General features: G+C 32.8%; 1 protein-coding gene across 1 annotated transcript; it reads right to left on the bottom strand.

Moving 5' to 3' along the window:
• Positions 1 to 17,663: 17,663 nt before the first annotated feature.
• LOC133196488 (large ribosomal subunit protein bL35m-like) lies at positions 17,664 to 20,015 on the bottom strand. Its single transcript, XM_061332373.1, has 3 exons — positions 19,937 to 20,015; positions 18,414 to 18,591; positions 17,664 to 18,071 (listed from the first exon to the last, which is right to left on the bottom strand). Exons 1-3 carry the CDS (start codon positions 19,968 to 19,970, stop codon positions 17,711 to 17,713), a joined length of 573 nt encoding a protein of 190 aa, XP_061188357.1. The 5' UTR covers positions 19,971 to 20,015; the 3' UTR covers positions 17,664 to 17,710.
• Between the last annotated feature and the right edge of the window lie 2 nt (positions 20,016 to 20,017).

Consider the following 20,017-nt stretch of genomic DNA (forward strand, 5'->3'; position numbering starts at 1 on the left):
CAAATTAAAAAGACAGTTGACAAATAGAATTTAATCATGAAATATAAGTTCAAAGTCCATTTAAACAATACAAATCGAGAGAAGAGCAAACACTGACCTCCAAAAAACATCAGAGGTGGGATCAGGTGCCATGCATGGAAGAGTGAGCATCCTCTGCCGACCGGTCACACCCAACTAGTGCTCATTGTCCTGATCGATCGGGGAATAACGGAGATATCCGTAGACAATTCAGTGTGTAAATAATGGTCTAACAGTTAGTATGGAAAATGTCAGTCAGCATTTGTAATCGAACCAATGTCTGTCAGTATATAATTTGCATATTATCATAAATAAATGATCGAAGAAATTTGCAAAACCTTAATCGGATGAAATCAAAGAATGAAATATAGAATACTATTGCCATTATAGAATGTCTTAAGGAATTTTAAAATATCTAGCTTTCGGAAGAAATATTAAAAAACATAACGGCTCTTCAGAGGCATTGAATTTGGGTTTTTTTTTTACTTAATTTTTTTTTTTAAATAAAAATTCATTTTTTTATATTAAATGTTGATACACAGGTGCTTTCATCTTACACTGAATTGCTCAAGCCTGCATTCATACATATCAAAAATAATCCTGCTCATTTTATTGAGTTGACGGCAAGGAAATATAATGTTAATTAGTTATTCAAATTCTTAAATTTACCTTTTTATTCAATCTTCTTTCGATTTATACAAATAAATTCATAATTATTACTCATTTTTAGGAAAGATGATTTGAATGCCCCTAAACTTACACATGCTAGAAATGCAGCTGTAAATGCTGATTGTTTTTTTTTTCACTAAATTCTTTTAAAATGAAATTTCCTGATGCTTATTTTTTTCATAATCTGCATTCGAGTTATAATTTATTTTTGTCCATCTAAAATATCTAATCTCAAAGTGATATTATCCGTTCTGATTTATGCATTTACACATTACATGTAGTTGTATACACAATCAAGTTTAAAATATATAAAGCTCTTTTTCACGAATATTGATTGAAATTTGTTTTTATTTACAGGGCATTCATTAGGATTTAATAATTGCTGTGTGGTTTGTTACTCGTGGTGCGGTTGTTTTTACGCATGATGTTTTCGAGAGAGAGAGAGGAAAAAAAATATGTGATGCATTTTACTTGAAATAAAGATAGATGCAAAAGACCCTTTTTGAATTGTATTTGTTTGAAAAAAAAAATGCATACATACAAGTAATCTATAGTAAATTGATTTAAAAAAAACAATGTTATCACAATATTAAAACACCGATATAATTTTATTCCGATTATAATTAATCAATATATTTACCGTATTTGTTGGTTTCTTGTTTAATTTAGGCTAAGGATCACGTTTTAGATACTTATACTAACTACTTTCAATCATACAGCGAAAAAATTTCATGGAACATATTGCATGAACTAGTCTAGAGTATGTATATATTTTTTTAATTTTTCTTTCAGTCCAGTGTAACATATTATTCGAAAAAAATTGAACAAGAGAAAATAGCTTTTATTTGACAAATATTATAACTTTTATCGAAGTGCTAAAAATAAAATAAAAATCATATTTTGAATATTTTTATGCCACAGAGAAGTCAAAAGTAAGGCTAGTCCCCCAAGAACGATTGTAATCTGGTTCCCATATAAAAATGAAAATGCTATATAATTTCGTCAAGAAATCATTGAAGCGGAACAGAATGCAAATTTGATCTATAACTCATCAAGGTAAACTCACATACTAAAAATAAGCTCCATATCTGCAAGCCTTTAGAAAAAAATGTGGAAAAACACTAAAAAAAATTTAAAAGGCCGTTATTCCGTCAAAATTCATTTTAGCAAAAGGAAATGCAAACTTGATCTGAAGCTCATCAAGATACACCACATCCCAAAACTTAGCTCTATATCTGCAAGCATTTAGGTAAAAAGTGTGGAAAACCAAGTGGACCAGACAGACGGTAAGACAGCTAGAAAGACAGCTATACAGACAGACAGACGGACAGACGTGGAGGACACCTAAAGTCCCCTCCGGTTTCACCGGTAGGAAACTAAAAACCAAAACCTTAAAATTAAATTGATATGAAGCATATCAGACAACCCTTATAGGTTATAATTTGCTAACATTTGCTTAAAGTCTATAAACGCATTTCTTTTCTTTATCAATTTATTAAAAACATATTCGCAAGTGTGTTAAGGAGGGATTCTTCTCTTATTCTACTCATATTTCTTGTATTTAAAAATTAATGAAATTTTCATAGATTCAAGAAGACAATATCACTAAGTGATGGTATCAATTAGATTAAATTTGACCGTTTTATTTTAGAAACAAGGTCAGGTCAAGGTCATTATCTTTTTCCTTGACATTTAGAGTAAAAATTTACTGTTGCTAATCATGTGATGCCTACTTCTATTTTGAAAGATAAAATGTTTTTCTTTTTGCACAAATAGATGTTACCATATCGGGTCTATCAGATGATTCTACAAAATTAATTGGCATTATTTAACTTAAATAGATATTGGCTAATCCAGATTTCCTCTGTTTTCTTAATTTTTAGGATATATTAGTTATTTTTATATACTTCTTATATTTAAATATTTCTTATTTTTACATATGGTAAAGTAGTCATATAAATATACAAAATGATACAAAAACAAAAAGCTTTGACCGTTTAGTAAGAGAGAAAAAACACTTTTTACTGAATTTTTGCTCAAATCTGTTTTAAGGCTGGAGACTTTCAAAAGCTAACAAGAATGTAGTTTGTTTAGAAAATCTTTTTTTTTTTTTGCTATGTTTTAAAACTTTAGGGCATTATTTATAATTTTAGTTACATATCAAAATTTCTTCAAGTCTTTGATTGTTTAAAAAAATTAACAACATGTAATATTCTGTAAGTGATTTTGATAGGCAGAAAAGGAGATATTTTCATACGCCGCAGTTGCGCCAAAAATATAGTCCCTTAAGGATTTCAAACTCAGTTTACCATTTCTATTTAAAATTGTACAATTATGATGAGTAAAGAAAAATATGATCTTTTGAATACATTACAGCTAAGTTTATAAGACACACAAGCAAATATACTTGGAATATTTGTCTAGTCAGAAACCAGACAAGAATCCCTCCTTAAGGAAGCACTATGATAATCTGACTTGACTAAATCAGTGAAAGAATGTGACGTCATAGTAGGCGAGATGACGTCAATTTTAGAACACAGGTTTTCTAAATACTGTTATTTAGAGATATAATTTAACTCCTGAGAATGAATAGAAACCTGCAAATATTAACAAAAATAAAACGTTTTTATTTTGTTATGCTGTATCTGTCACTTGAATTAAAATCTCCGACCGATGACGTCATAACTGTTCAACAAGTAACTTCAGAATTGATCATGTTGTGTAAAGAGAATTTGGCTTAAACAGCATGTAAAAAGATACGTAAAAGGGGGGTTAAAAGCAAATACCGTGAATATTGTGTGTGATTCATGTGAACTTAAAGTTTGTTAAACAGGTATGCTAATTCATTTTCATTGATTATATCTTCTATTGAAGACAATCAGCTATTTACGTATCCCGGTCGGCCTTTCCTCTGTCATTCGTTACAACAATAATGCAAAAGAACAACACAAAGCTGGATACTTCAAAACCTAATATTTGTACATATTTAAAGTTTGCGTTCTATAAAACTTGGAAAGTGCTGCTAGAATCATGAGGTAAACTTGGTTTGAAGAAATATCTTGGGTTATATGTATAAAATGCAAAACATTGGGTAAGGTTTCGTGCAAATATGTGGAATAATTATTATCTCGACCGGACAGTGGGATTCTAGCAGCACTTTTTAGGCATAAGAGATGTTTTTCAACTATATTATTTACTCAAAGAAATTATCAAACCCCGGGGTATTGTTGTTCTTTTGCTATTAATAACAGTCACGTGATGACGTTGTAGTGGTGCACTTCTTGGCTTCAGACACTCTGTTATCTTTATGCAATAGTTAATAATAGTTTACACGTTTTATCGGCAACTTTGATAAATTATCAAACTTAATTTTCTTTAAAAAGTCTAAATTTCCCGAGAAACGATTTGTATGCTTCCTTAACATACCCGCGTTGAAACATTTTGTTAACATTGAACCTTTTACGCCTGGCAGCAGCAGTAGTTCGGACCACATGATGTGTTGTCACAACCATTCCCATATATGAGCATTGCCAGCTGTTTTTGTCCTGTGGTGCCCGGGTTTAGATTATTGTACTTGTAGTAAAAATGAAATGCTAGAAAACAGCTTGCCCTATTTAAAATAAACTGTTATTACAAAACTTATTGCCCAGAAACAAGAGAGAGAGGGCGATTAAAAATCAACAAAATGGTTTGTTTGGTATATGTTATATGTCACAACTCGCGAGGTTCTTGTCTTATTAATCGGTGTTGCCTTCACTCCCATATTTTCTATCGCAGAAGTTTAAGGAGTGAAATAGTTTCATGTGTAACTTTTCTCAAAGTGGAATTAAAAAGTACCTTCATGATCTAAAGAGCCCTGCTCTAATACCAGAGTCCCTGTCTCAGTGGCAATGAATTTCACAAATAAGAAAGAAGCACTTTTGGCCAATATGCAAAAAATGTAAACCTGCACTTAGTTTGACTACTTACACTCAGTACAGAAGAATTGCAAGGAAATAAATCAGTTTATGCCTTTTCACTTTATGACCCATAGAGCCCTTTTCTATTTCTAGAACTCCTAACCGCGAGTTTACAATTTTGGAGGTCAATCTATACTTACAAATTAATAAATTTTGTAAATAAACTCCGAAACGGATGCACCAGAGTTTTTACTTACTCCTCTAAGAATACACTAGATACAATATGATGTCCGTAAACTATATTTAGATTTCACTCGCATTGTAAGTATCGTACATTAAATTAAAAGTCTACTTTCATTTTCTATAAACAGTCATGAAATAGCAAAAACGTGAGTACGTTGGCGTTTCCGTTTGCGGATCTAAGTTTCTGGTAATTTTCAATGAAACTGACAGCAATCAATCAATTATTTATTTCATAAAACGTCATCATTGAATTATTCAATCAAAACTTGATTTAAATTACATAAAAGAAATAAGTTGTGATAACCGGTTAAAAAGGGAAATGTGCAAATCATTTTTGTCATTCACCGATCTAAATATTGACGGAAGCTTCTAGAACATCATATAGCATCGAGCCCGATGTTAAAAAGAAAAACGAGACAATTATAACTGTAGGAACATAAGAAAAGCTTATGTGTGAATGATCATTGAAATAATGGTAAATCATTGGTAACACTATAAGTTGTGAATATATTTATATATCGAAAAACTATTACATATATGTAGTAGGTTTTCCTAATAAATTTATCGGTAAAATATGTACATATTCCTCACTGCTTACATGAAAAGGGAAATTAAAATTAATGAATAAGATATTGTTCAAATACAATTAAAGCTGTAAAATTTCGAGCTTTAATCAATACATTTCATTTTTGTTTTGTTTTGTTTTTTTGTTTTGTTTTTTTGTTTTGTTTTTTGTTTTTTGTTGTTTTTTTTTTTTTTTTGTTCTTTTTTTACAGTCTTTTGTATCAAATACTCGGCCTATTCATAGGGCGTTAAAAGCTAATCTTTACACAGATACTTGCGTCTTGGTTTACGTATATGTATGAACCTTACGTAAATATATGTAAAAATATATGTAAAAAAGGAAAAGTATACTTTTTAAATATCAGTAAGGTACATACATATTTATAAACCAAGACACAAGTACCTGTGAACTCCCCCCCCCCCCCAAATCAATTTATCAGTAAAATGTGCATATTCGCTGCTTTTAATTTATCCTTGACGGAAATGAAATAAGAGCATACAATATATCCATAACATAGCATTACAGGTTTCACAATAAACATCAATTAATGAAATTGTTATTTTTTTCAAGTTTTTACAAAAGGGGGTGAGGGTGGGAGGTGGAGACGCACATGCGGGATTTTGAACAAAGTATTTGTTCCTGCTATAACCCTGTAGGCTGTCAGTAGAAACTACAATATATTTTCTGTCGGTAGTGGTATAAATTCAATTCCCCGCGCTAGTGCGGGATTTCATCTAATGTTATCATATTTTGCAAAATATACAGATGGAAGGTAAAAGGTTTTGGATAATTTATTCATTTTAACTTGATGATTAATAGAATTTCGTCCTAGCACCAAAATCCCTACCCAGGGGCCACGAATTCCTGCTTTCCTGCAGAACAGCATAAGTAGACTACATACTGTTCAATGTTATGTTAGTAAGTCAATGATAGAGATAAGCATTTCATTGTTGTGGAACTAGTGGGGAAACAAATAAAAGACATTGACAAATTATCTTGATACTCAAAACCTTGTTAGAAAACTAAGTATAAAATGATATAAAAACTTTTGTATACATGGATAATGCGCCACAGAAAGTGAACGAGATCAGGAATTTTTTTTTTTCGTTTTTAATTTTAGGGGGGAAAGTAATTACTTACCGTAGAATCATTTTAATTAAGTTGGGTCAATGTTCGTTGGCAATCAACATTTTACTTATTTGTGGGGAGGCAACTTCGTGGTTTTTTTTGTTTATAGGGTACATTCAAGGAATCAGTATGTTTACAAAATAAAAGGTCGTGGGGATATAATTCGTGGGTAAGGGTTACCAACAAAATCATCGAACATTGGTCCCCCTCCAACAATGATGATTCTTCAGTATGTCTAAAATAAAGTCGACACATGTAAGAGTGTTCCATGGAAACAAAATGCTTTTTCTAAATAATGTTGCATGAATTCCGTTTAATTTAATATAATGTTACTGCACACATTGACAAAATAATTGGTTTCACATTCATATGCAAATATTCATGCATTCATCATCATGTATTCATTAATTTTAACTTTTTCTATGTGTTTGCTTGCAATATAATGAGGTATCTCTTTTGTAATATGTACATTTAATTGACTGTGACTGTAAGTGCACCGGTCGATTACAAAAAAATGAATATGAATTCATTTTACAATTTTTTTTCTCTTTTGATGACAAGCTTTCCAAACATTTCTTAATTCCTAATGATTATGGTTTTATTTGTTTTGAAATTGTTGGGATTTCTTTTATCTGTTTTCTTCCGAACCACAGCTTCCTCATACAAGGCATGAGGAGGAGGAGGAGCTGCGTTATCGTCTCATTCTCTTTAAAGGATGTACAAGACACACACCCCCACCCCAAAAAAAATTCCTTTAATTTTCGTTATTTTTGTATATTATATACATGACTATATCTACTTTGTGTATGCCCATTTTGAACAAAATCGTTCATGAATTCAATTAATTTCTGTAAAAATTCTTTTTCATTTTCGATACTTACTTTGTATATATTAAAGTATTCAGTTCTCGAGTTCATCAGCCCGGCCGGTCTGACTGTAAATGTATCTTGTCGCAGTGTTTTTTCTTTTATGTCCACTGTGTTTTTATTTTTGATACATCATATCAAGAAAGAGCACGCCGGGGTGATGATGCAACAATTCCAATGACCCTTAACCTAATACATCGATAAAGAAAAAGAATATAAACAAAGTAGCCGCTTTTATCAGCAAAATACAAACTCATGTAAACATAGTAATATATAGAGTACCTTTTAACGAGTGTATCTTCAGATATCAGACGAGGGAGCCTGTCCCCGGAGTCTGAAATCTGAAGATGCACAAGTTAAGATGTTTTGTATCATTGTTTTCAGGTATTGAGTTACCCATGATCTATCAATTTCACATTAATAACACGTGATTCAACTATATTCTCATGCACTGAGTTAGCCATGATCTATCAAAATTTCACCATACCATTTCATATGACCAATGAAAAAAGAGCACGTGATTCGAAAAGTATAGTGCGCTGTATTTCTTGAACTTTCTACTTCGTCCATTCAATTCTGAACGCCATGGATGATGGTTGTGTTGTTATGCTTTCGCAATTCTTAGACACGGAAACCGAAATTATGAAGGAAAATTCCTTAAATCAGTTAGGAAACCAGATACAGGTTGAAGATTCATTGGGAAGTATGACGTTTGATCTACCGGGACTAAAAATTGAACCTATTATGGGTTTCGATATAGGGGATAGAATCTCAAAAAAATCCTAACACTCGTAAAAATTCCAATTAAATGGGCAATTTAAAAGTTCAAGCCAATCAAGGAGTGGCGTGCGGCACGGGAAAATGTCCACTTTTGACCGAGATAAACAGCGATTCTCTAAATTACTGGATGCAGCGATTTGTGGTGGAATTAGAAAATCAAGGAATATCCACCTCGCTCCCTGTACTACATTGTGTGTGGTTTGTTACGCTTCAAGTTTATGAGAGACGAAAACATTCAATCTTTTAAACATGTGCTTTTGTGAATTCCATTTTGGATTTAAAAATTGACATGCAAAATTTTGCGTCTATCAACCGCTGAATTTCATGATCGGACACTTGTACAAACTGTTCATTTTTCGTCTTTGTCTCGACCTCGGGACTGGTGAAATTTACGCACTCAACTCAGTCTCCATCATGTCTAAAATCTATCTCCTATATCGAAACCCATAATAGGTTCAATTTTTAGTTCCGGTAGATCAAACGTTATACTTCCCAAAGAATCTTTAACCTGTATTTGGTTTCCTAACTGACCTAAGGAATTTTCCATCATAATTTCGATTGCCACCGTGTCTAAGAATTGCGATAGCATAAAATCACAACCATGGCGTTCAGACTTGAATGGACGAGGTAGAAAGTTCAAGAAATACAGCGCGCTATACTTTTCGAATCAAGTGGTCTTTTTTCACTGGTCATATAAAATGGTATGGTGAAATTTTGATGAAATTTTGATGAAACTCAGTGCATGAGAATATAGTTGAATCACGAGCTATTAACGTGAAATTGATTGATCATGGTTAACTCAATACCTGAGAACAATGATACAAAACATATAGAGTACCTTTTAACTCGTGCATCTTCAGATATCAGACTCGGGGGGGCAAGCCCCCTCGTTTGATATCTGAAGATTCACTCAAAACATAATTGTTCAGTGAGCAGGAGGAATAACTCAATTAAAGGGAGGGAAAACAAACATATCCTACATTTTTAGAGTTGTTCCTCTTTGACCAGTGAGCTTCTGAGAACGGTATCGATAATTACATTGTAAATTTGTTGTTGTTTTTCCTAAAATGTTTGTTTGTTTTTATATTTATGAAAGTTAGAACAAAACAATATTTATTTGATGAATATTGATACAATTATAATGTAACACTCAACTTTTGAGTGTTTTTGATTTATTACATATTTTTATTCAGTCGCAAATAAAGCTTTGTGTTTAATGAAAATGCTAAAACATTTATAAAATTCAGTTATAATTTTATTTTTCTAAGTCACCAAATTGTATTTATAGTTCATATATATATATATACCTTGTTTTACTTAAAATATTCTATAGCATCTATGAAATTTTATTTGTGTGAACTCAATGTCAACAGCTGGATAATCCATTCATTAATTTTCTTTTGATGTGAACATTTTCTTTGTGGTCAAGAAACTGCCAACTACTTAGTTGTCGTGTCAGTGTCTTATTTACTCAAGTTGAGCCCCTTTTAGGAAAAAAAGTAGTTTCACACTTATAATTGGTTTTATTATTACGCGTTAACGCCTTTTTATTCCCTTTTCTCAGTATTCCGCAATTTTAGAATTTTTTTATTGGTCAACCTTTTTATGAACTAAATTTTGTCAACGGGCGAGAGTTGGGCGACGCGCATTCACTTTCATGATTGCGCTCGAACAATTAATTCCAACTCCTCGCCTCTTTCTAGGTCAAGGACAAGCCGTTACCAGGACAGTCTAATTGACAAGAACATTTATATATGTCTCATTGCCGAAGTGGTTAATGTGTTAAAACATACTAAATCGTATGAGACAATAAGATAGACCTGTAATTGGAATGTTATGTAGCTAACATTAACGGGAAAAAAGCTATGTAACATAAAAATTTTCAGATGAAAAATGCTGTGCTTTGATCACGGATACGATTTACTTCGTTCCTTCCTTTTCATAGAGGGGAGGGTTTAATTAAAAAAAAATTAATGATAGAATTTGGTACTCATAAAGAAATCACAATCAAGACCCTAATACCATTTTTCTATTTCTATTCAATATATTTTTACGTCGATTTATTTTTGCGAATCTGGGTCGAAAAGGTGTTGATTAATTTTTACGTTTTAAAATTTGCGAATGATCATTGGCGCTAAAAATAAAAATCACTTAAACGTTTCATAACAGTTTATAAGTTACGTATGTGCATACAATGAAGTACGCTTATACACGCAATCTCATTTTTTCGTCGGAGTTTCATTATACACGAGAGTAAGTTCTTTATTAACAATCTGTCGTGCTAAGGATTCATTGTTAGATAAAACAACTGGCCTTTCTTTCTTAAATAACTTGAAAGAGACCGACTGGCTGTCAAACTATCGGACGATATTGAATGTAGTTAAGGCACAGATTATCACGGGTAATTAGCTTGTAGTATAAACATATTTCTTAAAATGACCACTGCTTACGAACACCTGTTCACCGGGTTTAAAAAAGACACCAAATGTCAGCAAAATTCTCGTTTAAATTTTTTGTTGCTGATTTATTTTTAAGAAAAATAATTTTGCGAATGCAGTGCTCGCGCATATTTGCTAAAAATTAATCTACAGTAAAAATTTTCAGATTTACGGTACAGCAAACGAGCTCCCAGCCACAAACACATACATGCATGACTACAGACGATTTTTCCTTTGAAATTACGTGTTATGTTAGTTCTCCCTCTCAACTCCTTTACTTTTCCATAAAAGATGAGCTACCAGTCAAACTTGACAAATTTTCCTCTCACTATTTAAAATAGATAGCAAGCTAAGTTAGGTTCATTTTCCGGCAAAATGGACAAACAACACAAAAGCAATCGGATCTGTAAATGAAAGCAAGGTCAGGAGTTTCTCCATTTAAGGGGAAACAAACTAAATACTTTTAATTTTCTTCAAAGGTATCTTAAAAAAAACTAAATGTTTTTCACTGGATTATCTATTTTTTTCCTTATAAACCTATTTTTTAGTTCAGGTAAGGTACAGATTTATTTTATTTCATTTTCGCAAGTTCAGGAAACTTCTCTACTCCTGCACAAATTAAAAAAAAAAAGAACACATGGTTAAGATCTAGAGGAACATGTAACTTTCTACCCAGTTTGCGTTTTTCATGGCCCCCAGGGCAGGGCTTCCTAGAAAAGCAAGAAACTCTCTACTAAATTGTGAAATTCATGACAATTGTTCACGGTTCAGGCTCCAGAGTGGGGTTGAGTTGGTCATATTTTGAAATTGCTTTATTAAAATCTTCTTTACTCATGGACACCTAGCAGGCAACTGTTTGCAAGATTATACTGTGGACTTGACAGTTCAATTCATTAAACTGTTGTTATTTTGTGCTGCTGCAGCGGCCAAATTATTTATGGCTTTGTTAGAAAGTGCATGTCTGAAAATAGAATAATTCTGTATTGATAGCAAACATGTGTTATGAATTTAAAAAAATGTGTTTAATTGTTGTTGTTAATGCATTTCGATTTTACTGTCTTTATTTTATTAGATATATTAATTTTTTATTCATTAAATTACCAGTCGGTATCAAGTTTAATTTTGAATTTCCTATTCTAATGGCACAACGATTATTTATTTATTTATTTATTTATTTTATTTTATTTTTTTTTTTTTTTGTCTTTCGGCACGTGAAAAGTTTGCGGCCGATTTGATATTTTGCATCAATATATTATCTTGTATTCTATATTCTTTGTAAATTAAGAAATTAAAATTGTAAATATATAAATGTTAAAATTTTTGTCTTTGTTTAAAGAATAAAAACTGATGCTTAATTTTGTAGAGCTTTATTTGGGTTTTTTGTGTATATATAGTTTTTAAATGTGAGTAAAGCTTGGTAATAAGAAACTTTTCCTTCCAAAATAAAGAATAGAGGCGTACAAGGCGAGGACAATCCTCCGCTCTGAGACAAGACATTTTACAATTCTAAAAGTTCATGAAAAGTTATATTTTTCAAAAAACTATATTGTCATGCAGTTAATCATTTACACATTTGCTTCCTTTATTTTGTTGAATAACTAACTGATAAATAATATATTTTTCACTTATGTTTTTAAGGTAGCCTATGGGAAAAGGAAAAAAAAGAGCTTTGCACATGATTCGAACTCTAGCTCTCCAAAACTCATGCTTACTAGACATAAGACTGAACGCGTCTTTTCCTCTCTCTCTCTCTCTCTCTCTCTCTCTCTCTCTCTCTCTCTCGACTGAACGCATTAACCACTAAGCTACGAAGTCTTCTTGTCATTGATATGTGTCAGTGTGTTTTAGATAAACGAATTTAATTTTTTTTCAAAAATGTTCGATTTTCATACAGAATGGATTCAAACTCCATTTTTTTAACATAAAATGTATTTTACTTTTATTTTTCCGTCTTTAAACGTTAATTAAATGTAGAATGGAAACTTGACCCATTCATATTTAAAAATCATTTTTTATGGCTCCTATATACCTAATTTACATTAAATGTGCTTAACTATCACCTTTATAAAACGATTATCAATCAAAAGGTCATTCAATAAAATAAATGAATAAAATGTGTTGAAGATGATATTACTGACAACATAATTTTAGAAAAATATTTTTTCCATGATCTAGCTTTGGGAGAAATATATTGTCTCTAAGTGAGTGATTGTTCTGGCCTTGTACGCCCTCTTTCTTTGTCAAAAACGCCCGTGAAACGGAAAATAAAAATTGTTGAAATTAGTCCAGCCGTTTTCAGAGGAGAATCTGAAATTAAACAAGTTAATTCAGAGAATTTGTGTCCCCGCTTAAGGAAAAAAGAAGAGCATGCGCAGATCGGGGGGGGGGGGGGGATCGGACCCCCCCCCCCCTCCACATGGATTTGCAGAGTTATTAAATGTATATCCTGAAGCGAATTGCCAATATGGATATATAGATTTGATTGCTTATTCTTTAAAATGTGTACAGAAGTTTCTTTTTTATATAATATTTATTATTATCGCACTGTAATAATGCTTTTATGAGAGGGTTTGTACACCCAGACGTCACAACTTCTTTATTTCATATGTTGAATACTATGATTTAGTAAATGGAAAAAAAAACATTTCAAAAAAAAAAATAATAAATAAATAAATAAATTCGGGATCGTCCGGGATTTGAACCCGGGAACTCTCGCATCTAAAGCGAGAATCATGCCTCAAGACCAACGAAGGCGCTTGACAATATTATAAATCAAATGCAAACAACAGGTCACATATACATGTATATATTCACTTTCGATTTTGTCAAAATTTTACAAAACATGGTGTCGTCTTAGTCTTTACTAAACGGTTCTAAAAGATGTAATTAGAATATAAAGCCCGCTGACATCCTGTATTACCTGTAATAATTGTCCACATGCTCCTGTGCTAAAAATAGTGACACGCAACTTTTAGTACAAACGGGGAGTAACTCTAAAACTTTGAGCGTGATCAATGCCAAAAAATTTCCAATTGACTTTTGAAAAAAAAATTGACCAAAATAAAATAAAAACGGGGTGTAACACTTTGAGAGGGGCGGGCGGGGCAATAGGGAGTTATAATATAAAATTTCATTGCAAAAGCTCAAAAGCTTCTTGAGTTATCGCCCGGAAACAAAAGTGTTACATACAGACAGAATGTATGAATTTACGACCTCGACCTTTTGACCTCAAAATCAATAGGGATCTTTCTTAGGCCATAAGGAGTTGTGGAATAAAATTTCATTGCAAAAGCTTAAAGGCTTCTCGAGATATGGCCCGGAAAAAAGTGTTAAAACAGACAGAATTTATAAATTTATGACCTTGACCTTTGACCTCAAAATCAATAGGGGTCTTCTTTAGGCCATAGGGATTTGTGTTTGGTTGTGGTATAAAATTTCAGTGCAAAAGATCAAAGGCTTCTCGAGATATCGCGCGGAAACGAAAGTATTACAGACAGACAGAAATACAGCTAGACGGATGGACGTCAGACACCTGAATATCGCAAAAGCTTTTCTGGTCTCTGACCAGTAGAACTAAAAATATACTTACCATTTTACCTTATACATGCATGCTTCTTTTCATTACAAATAAATTTCCAACGTAGAAAAGTGTTATTTTTACATTTTCAATGCAATGACAAAATACCTGATTGGGATAAAAAGTGTTTTTTTCCTACTTCATCAGGCTCCAGATCTACAGGTAACTATTTTAGTTTAAAAGTTCTCAAATTCGGAATTTTTTTCTTCATGTCACTTTTTATCAACTGTTTGTCCTCACGTCAGGGGTACTGAGTCAACACGTGCGTTGCCGTTGGACCCCTGAGTCAACACGTTGCCGTTGGACCCCTGACTTAGGGGTCCAACGGCAACGTGTTGACTCAGGACCCCTGACGTTGTGAGGATGTCAACTGTTAGGAACCCGTAGGGAGGGGGCACGGCCCCTAACACCCCCCTTCCCCCCTAATTTTGCCACTATAGAATATACTATAGCATATCAAAGCTACTTTATGGATGTGCCCCCTCAATAATTACGTCTGATGACCTTTTTTTGCTTGACAATGAATTTGTGTCCCCCCAAAATGTGAATGTTTGGATGTGCCTCCTTCTCACCCCCAATTACATGTATAAAGAAGATTGGTGTACTTGGCGTGCGATCTGCATGAATCATGTGTACGAAACACTTATGGTTTAAATGTCCACGATTTGGTCGGCTGACCATTAGTGGACAGACCTTACAAAGTTATGCACATAGGAAAATGTTTAGATTTACACTGAAATAGCTTGCAAATTTGAAATATTTTAGTCCACTTATCTTAATAGTTACAAAACACAGTAACACTTCCTATAAATAATAAACACCTAACAGTATAATAGGATATGAGATATGAAATGAAGTTTCAGTTTGAAAAATTGCTTTCGCTCCCTGTGCAACTGAACCAAACTTTATCTCTTTTAAAACTTTTATATATAAAATAAAATTCAACAGATAAACAACTTGATTGTTTGTATGAAAAAAAGAAGAAACAAGATGTGTTTTTGAAACACTAATGCCCCCATATGGCAGCTTATGGAATGCATATGAGAATTATGAAAGACCTTACTCCAACTGTTCAAAAGTTATGGCCAAGGTTAAAGTTTTTTCAAAAGTAGATCAAACTCCAAGGTCAAGGTCAAAGGGTCAGGGCTGTTGGTATCCAAAGGAAGGTCTTGTCACAAGGATTACACGAGTGAAGTATGAAAACCCTAGCACTAACTGTTAAAAAGTTATGGCCAAGGTCAAAGTTTTTCAAAATTAAAATAGGTCAAACTCCAAGGTCAAGGTCAAAAGGTCAAAGTTGTTGGTATCCAAAGGAAGGTCTTGTCACAAGGAATGTACATGTAAAATATGAAAACCCTAGCTCAATCTCTTCAGAAGTTATGGCCAAGGTTAAAGTTTTTTCAACAGTAGGTCAAACTCCAAGGTCAAGGTCAAAGTTGTTGGTATCCAAAAAAAGGTCTTGTCCCAAAGAATACACATGTGAAGTTTGAAAGCCCAAGTACCAACTGTTTAAAGTTATGGCCAAGGTTAAAGTCTCATAAAATTTTGCAAAAAGTGGGTCATACTCCAAGGTCAAAAGGTCAAGTATGATGGTACCCAAAGAAAGGTCTTTTCACAAGGAATACACATGTGAAGTATGAAAACCATAGCTGGTAAAGCATACGACTGAGCTATCATCGCTACACAAACACCCTGGAATTTAAAATGACAAAGAAGCAACGCATTTACACATAGGTATTTTTTGGAAAACATTCATTTTTTTATAGTCTCTGGGTCTTCTCTCCATTTATTACAAATGTTTGTTCGTTTCTTTGAATACAAATGCACATAAATGTCTTTTTTAAAATCGTGGAGAGATGACCCAGAGAAAGCAAATTTTTAGAAAAACGTGTTTAAAAATGTAACATTTTGTACCAAATGACTCATCTAGTCATGTTTTAATTACATAAGCTATTTTTAAGGAAATCAAAACAACTTACTATAAAAAAAAATATTTTCCTTTCCTATTTCAAAGATACATAATGCATCAAAAGAATGTAAAAAAAAAAATAATTTGAAAGTTCAATAAAGTTTTCACTTTTCAAGTGCGCCCCGATTCCTGCCGAATGTCAATCAAAAGCACCTTCGTTCTTTATACATGGTAGATGCACTTATCATCATCCTAAAACTGTGTGTTTAAGGACATACGCAACGTACCTTACCTACAGATAAATTTTCAAGATATTCTTAATATAAGATTACAGTGCCATCAGATGTTTGTAGAGAAAAAATTAACATGCTTTACCAGGGGTTTTGAAACGATATCAATTGATGAAAATTCTTGTAAATTTCAAAAAAAAAAAATATAGAAAAACTACTAAACGTATATTCTAGACGTTTTTATTTATCCAAACTTGTTTTAGAAGAAGTGTATAATAGCATTTATAGACATTAAAATCTAGCACACAGTTCCTTTAAGTATTGAAACTCTTCAACTCCAGGGAAAAAGACAATAAAGTTCAAACTACGTTGCCTATGTCCTTAATTTATTTGCCTGTCACCGATTTTCTTTTCCTTTCATTCCGTTTCTTTTCTTTTTGAAGATTACAGGTACCTAGCCGTTAAAAAAAATCAATAATTGTCCCTGAAGACAATCTTTTTGTTTTTATAATAATAAAAAAATGCATATGGGTTGAGTGCAATATATCAAAATAGGTATTTACTGGATGATTATCTAAACAAAAGGTCCCTTAGTAATTTCATTTGGTGATGGGTGGGTGGGGGCACTATCATGTTGTAAATTTTGAATTTACTAGGTGAAGGTAATTACTAGGCATTTACCTCCACCTAGTAATTTCAAACTTTACCATTACAACATGATAGCACAACCTCCCATGCCCCCTTTGTCCCTATGGTCATGCATGCACGCATCCTTCAGACCTTAATATTCATCCAAAATAATTATCAAATGTTAAAGTTTCTCCACTTAACCAAGTTATGATAATATGACTATGAGCGAAGATAGGTACAAACCATGAAAAAACTTTCTCCTCGTGCAGTTCGTGTTCTTGTTATCACGACTCACAAGACTGTGGCGTCACACGGTGCACGCCGCGGTCAAAAGGACCAATCCAACTTCTGTCGTCATGCTTCAATGCACTGAATTCTTGTGTTGCTAAATTTATATCAAGGTAATGAGTGACAATGATTGGATAATGCTATATAATGGCTGCTCTTCCTGTCGGAGTACAAGAGTCAAGACAGGTTTTCGATATACTTACTTAGGTTTTGATTGCCCTAAAATTAATTGTTTATTATTCCTTAAGTCAAAAAGCTTATTAGATTACATGATCATAATACAGAATAAACAATATCTACAATAGAAGTGACATATCTGAGTTCACGGCTTAGAACATGAAGTGCAGTCGAGCATAGTGCAGTTATAGCAGCCTATAAACTTACATTTTTACCCTAAAAATAAAGATTAATAATGTAGGCACAATCAGCATGATATTTATTTTCTTAAACAAAAATGTAACATTCAACAATCATGGTAAAAATACAGGTTTTTCTTTAAAATATCTAGAGAGATGATGTCGCTTGTGGTAAGGTTCATAAGGGTCATCCACAAAGTACATTTTTTTCCTCCAGAAGGGCGTGACCAGTTGGTCCAATAGTTTATTTTGTTGTTTGTTACAAAACACATGTTGATCCAGGCGTCTTTTTCGTGCTGAGGATTTTTGATAGCGTTTCTTCCCACGACCACATCTTGTTCGGATCCATGCACCCCAGTCCAGTCGATAAAATCGTCGAATAACGGGACGGACTGTCTTGTCTTTGTTGAGTCTGCTGTAGCGAATCTTAGTTCTGACTGTTGTCTTGAAAGGTGTACAAACTTCCAGCAGCGATCTGTAATTTAATTGAAGTTCCTATCAATTAGGCTTTTAATCATTGATCAGGTTAGTGTAATAGTGTATGCACATTTTTCATCAATTTCTTAAAATTCAAGGGCTATCACTCTGACAAATGTTTACCAGAAAACTCATATATGGTTTGTAATGACAGAATGATGGCTTTTGATGTCTTCATGTATGTTGTCTGTCTCTCTGTCCTACGTCTGTGTATATGCATCTGTCTCTCTCTCTCTCTCTTCTATGTGCATGTGTCTGTCTTTCTGTGTGTGTGTGTATGTGCCTGTCTCTCTCTTTCTGTGTGTGTTTGTATATGTGTCTGTCTGTCTGTCTCCCTCACCTCTGTGATGTTCCATACAGGTTCTTCTCTGTGTAGGTGTCTGTATTTCCCAGATTCAGGGTGGAGAACTGCTGTGTGAGACTGGTACAATTTATGTTACTCCCTGATACAGCCAGAACCTCCGTATTGTAAATACATGTGGGATGTCTGAAAACATGTCTCGCTAGGACTCTGGCCCCTGTCAAAGTAGCGAAATATAAAGAGATCATCATAATTCTTTCTCTGTCTAATCATCATTTAATTGTCATCAAGATTTTGTCATTTTGTCAAAATTCCACCAGGTCTATTTAAACTCTGTTATGGAAAGCCAACTTATATATGAAGAATGTGTCTTGATATACATGTGTCACTGTGATTTAAGTTTGAACCAAAGTCACAAAAGTAAGCTGTGTAAAGATTTTTGATGATACAAATAAGCTCACCCCAATCGTCACACAGTAACACATATTAATTTAATGACTAGTAATCATCATTTTCAGAATGATGGATTTCTGTCTCACCCTGACTGATGAATATGTAAGTTATCAATATCTATAATTTTGTACAAATTTGTTTTGTTTGTTATTTCTTTATCTTCCTCATATTAACTTTGGTTGAATATTGAATACAATAAAAAGCAAAAAACTTAATGTCTATCTTGGGAAAACTTTGATTTCTTTCAGCAATTGAACACACATGTACACAGGTCCAGTACAATCAGTACATTTAGCTATGTAGCTAAAATAACCTACCATAGCATTATTTACCTACCTCAGGTAGCTTTATTTAGTTATTTCGAGGTAACTTTTCACAATTTTGCTTTTTATTTTAAAAATACAAAAAAATAGCAAGTAAACATGGTAAATGTCTACTAATATTTATTCTAGGTATTATTTAAAAGCAATCTAAAGCAGAGATAGTTTTAACATTGCTGTATTTAAACACTTTTAAGGAAAAGATGTATTTCCATTGTTTGAGTAACTGTACACCACCTTGTGTGCGATGAGGCGTGGATAAGTATGACTGCTTCACATTGTGCTCATGTTAACCAAAACTGGTTTTCTTTGTTAATTCACTCAAGAAGTAACTGTTAGGTCACAAATTAACTGTTGTATATAGCCCCAAAATTTTAGAACTTTGATTGCAATTGCACAGAAAAAGACACATCTCCAAGAGTGATTTTTTTTCATGAATTGTTTTCAGATGAGTTCAAAGTTGAAAATTATCACTGCATCAAAGTGCAATTTACTGCACTTTCTGGGGAAAATGCTAATTTAAGAAATAAGTTTGATTTAGTAGCTAAATAAAGCTACTTCAGGTAGGTAAATAAAGCTATGAGTATGTAGGTAATTCAAGCTACGTTGCTAAATCTAGTGATTGTACCAGACCTGGTACAGTGAGTGAGTGACACACTAAAAAAAACTCAAGAGAAAAATCAGTTATTTCTTTTTCAAGATATTATGATCTGTAGAAATCGAATTGGAACATAACAGGTCTCAACAAAACTAATATGTACATGTTTTTGCATAAAAATGAACATTTACCCTTGGAAAAATTCCTGATCATGGAGGCAGCCATTTTCAATTTATTTCAGATCCCGACTCATTAAAAAAGAAACATATCTG

The sequence above is a fragment of the Saccostrea echinata genome, unplaced genomic scaffold, assembly GCF_033153115.1.
Source record: "Saccostrea echinata isolate AGI-Se365-2 ecotype Australia unplaced genomic scaffold, CSIRO_AGI_Sech_v1 ptg000030l, whole genome shotgun sequence".
In the NCBI taxonomy this organism is placed as follows: Eukaryota; Metazoa; Mollusca; class Bivalvia; order Ostreida; family Ostreidae; genus Saccostrea; species Saccostrea echinata.